Source organism: Acanthisitta chloris, unplaced genomic scaffold (genome assembly GCF_000695815.1).
Source record: "Acanthisitta chloris isolate BGI_N310 unplaced genomic scaffold, ASM69581v1 scaffold285, whole genome shotgun sequence".
Taxonomy (NCBI): domain Eukaryota; kingdom Metazoa; phylum Chordata; class Aves; order Passeriformes; family Acanthisittidae; genus Acanthisitta; species Acanthisitta chloris.
In genome coordinates this window covers 6,167-9,081 of record NW_008675131.1, presented here as the reverse complement: position 1 = coordinate 9,081, position 2,915 = coordinate 6,167, and the positions used below count along the sequence as shown (strand labels likewise).

Sequence of the window (2,915 nt, the reverse complement as noted above, 5' to 3'; positions counted from 1 at the left end):
CTCCTGCCCGTACATTCATGGCTGGGAAAGCCAGGCTGGGAGTCAGTGCCACGCAGGAGGGCAGGTGACACAATGAGCCATGGGTGGGACAGGGCTTTGGCTTTACCGCAGAGCAGCACCTGCCACCTCCAGCCCGAATGGCTGCAGGGAGCGCTGGGGACAGCCAGGAAGTCCCTGTGCCAGCACTCCCAGAGCCATTCCTGGTCTGTCCCAGGCCCAGCCCGCCCTGCACCGGAGGCAGCTGGACTTTGCCCCCCCGGAAGACGCTGCGCGGGGCCCGCGGTGATGCCGGTGGTGCCCACGCCCAGCACCGGCACCTGAGCACACCATGGCAGGTAGGCTGTGAGATCCACATCTCTGCTGGGAAGGGTCCCTGTGTGGACATGGCTGGGGGTCCTGCTCCAGCTTCACCTCCCCGGGGCCCTCCCAGCCCCCAAACCGGCTACCCCCTCGCTGAACAGCCACGAGTGCCACTGGCTGCCAGCCCCTGCAGCATGGCTTGTTTTTCCGGGATGGCTGAGACAGTCACCTGTCTAGGGGGGAGCTTTCCCATCCGAATCCCCTCCCCGCTGTGCCCCCAGAGCTTTGCAGTGTGCCCCCCGAAATCCTGGTCCCAGCTGCCAATGAGACGCTGGACCTGACCTTGGGGAGCCAAGTGGAGCTGAACTGCACCGTGCGCTGGGTGGGCGCTGAGCACTGCCAGCCTGTCCCTGCCTGGAGCAAGGACGGCCAGTGGCTGGGCAGGGGGAGCAGCCAGAACACCGCCTGGTAAGGAGCCTGCCCTGGAGACATGTGTCTGTTGGGGTGGGTCACCTCAGCCCCACCCACAGTGGCCGTATCTCCCTACAGGTTTGCCCAAAACACCTCAGAGCAGCTCCTGGCCAGTGTCCTGCAGCTCAACCTCACCCATGATGATGACTTTGGGGTGTTTGCCTGCTGGTTCAGCAACACCACAGCCACATTCACCCTGCGGCAAGCAGGTAGGGCCATGCTGGGGACAGGGAGGGGACACCCCCATGCCCAAGGCAGGAACAGTGGCCCCAGGGGATTTGAAGGCAGGTGTTAGGGGCATTGCTGACTCTCCAAGAGTAGCCCATCAGAGTGGGAACCTACACCAAACGCAGAAAACCCAGGCCAGGGCCACCAGCCACACTCACAGTGTCCTTCCCTGTCCTCACAGAGGCGGCAGGGCACGTGCCTGCGGTGCTGGCAGCCTTTCTGGTCCTAACATTCCTGGTGTTCCTGGCCGTGCTCTATGTCCGGTGCCGCCTGAACGTGCTCCTGTGGTACCGGAACCGCTACGGCGAGCTGGAGATCAATGGTGAGCTGCAGGGCACGAGAGGTTGTACCTCCCTAGGAACAGCCTCCCTGGGCTGGGGGCTCACAGACCCCTCCCCATGTCCCCCCCGGCCCTGTGGCTGTCCCTAGATGGGAAGCTGTATGATGCCTACGTGTCCCACGCTGCTGCCCCTGATGACCGCAAGTTTGTCCACTTCATCATGAAGCCACAGCTGGAGAACCGCCATGGCTACAAACTCTTCCTGGATGAACAGAACATCCTGCCCAACTCAGGTAGGCACCAGCCACACAGAGGGCTGGGCAGGGGGTGGCGCAGGTCCCTGGGGGCTTGAGACCCCTTTGCCCACAGAGCCGTCAGCCGACCTGATCATGAACGTCAGCCGCTGCCGGCGCCTCATCGTGGTCCTCTCTGTCGCATACCTGGAGCAGGATTGGTGCAACAGCAGCTTCAGGTAGGAGTGAAGCAGCTCCCATGGGAGAGAAGAGGGGCTGGTGTGTTCCTTGCCCTCCTGCCACGCACCTGTCTCACAGGGAAGGGCTCTGGAGGCTGCTGGAGCTTTCCAGGAAACCCATCTTCATCGTGTTTGAGAGCCAGTACCGGGAGATCACCCACCCTGCCATCACCCTGCTGAAGCAGCACCTCCGCTCCGTGACCCTGCTGCTGTGGCGAGCTGGCTCCATGGTGAGTGCCCAGCAGGATCCCAACCCACAAGCACCCCAATTCCACTCCCAGCACCCTGCTTTGTCTCAGCCTCCCCACCACGCTCCGGGGCTGTTCCATGGTGAGATCCAAGCAGGATCCTGACCCACCAGCAGCCTCTTCCCTCCACAACACCTCAATTTGTGTCAGCCTCCCCACGGCACTCTGGGGCTGCAGTGCACCTGAAAAGCAGGTCATGGCACTCATCTTTCAGAGGCAATTTCAAACCCCAACCAGAACAGCCCTGGCTGTGGGTGCTCATCCCCCAAACCCATGTGCTCAGGGCTCTGTGACGCTCTGGGGTCTCCCCAGCCACAGCTCTCAGCACGGAGCTTTGGCCCAGGGCCTCTCTGGCCCTTTCAGGGCCAGGCTGGGAGCCAGAGCCTTGGGGAGGGCTCCAGCAGGTCAGGCCGGTTTCTCTGCAGGCACACTGCCACGCCAGAGCTCAGCCTTCACCTTGGCTGAGCTCCCAGTGCCAAGAAGAGCAAGCTGAGCCCATGGAACCCTCTCCAGCACTGTGCAGAGCCAGGCTCAGCTTCACAGTGGCCCTGGTGCGACTCATCTCCTCCCTATCCCTGCAGACCCCATCATCAGACTTCTGGAAGGAGCTGTGCCTGGCCCTGCCACGCAAGGTATTCTTCCAGGGGGCTGTGGGGGACCCACAGACCCAGCTGCAGGAGGACAAGGACCCCATGCTGATCCTGCACAGCAGCTACCTGGACAGTGGGGGAGACCTCGACCCGGACGGGGACCTCGGCACAGGTCCGTGTCCCCTGCTGCTTCCCCTGTGGGGACAGATGTGCACTGGAGGTCACCTCCCTCTCCCTGGCAGCAGGCTGGGTCCAGCCCTTTCCCCCCACCTAAACCCCTCTCCCTGCTCGTGCCAGGGCTCCGAGGACGCGCGTTCGGGAGCCCC

At 63.2% G+C, this 2,915-nt stretch overlaps 1 protein-coding gene across 1 annotated transcript in view; it reads left to right on the top strand.

Moving 5' to 3' along the window:
* Window positions 1–328: 328 nt before the first annotated feature.
* Window positions 329–2,915, top strand: part of SIGIRR (single immunoglobulin and toll-interleukin 1 receptor (TIR) domain) — a 2,750-nt gene continuing 163 nt past the window's right edge. Inside the window, 9 exon segments of the mRNA XM_009075571.1 lie at window positions 329–335; window positions 582–768; window positions 850–980; window positions 1,181–1,321; window positions 1,429–1,572; window positions 1,649–1,751; window positions 1,831–1,981; window positions 2,581–2,761; window positions 2,887–2,914. Coding sequence (XP_009073819.1) covers window positions 329–335; window positions 582–768; window positions 850–980; window positions 1,181–1,321; window positions 1,429–1,572; window positions 1,649–1,751; window positions 1,831–1,981; window positions 2,581–2,761; window positions 2,887–2,914 — 1,073 coding nt within the window.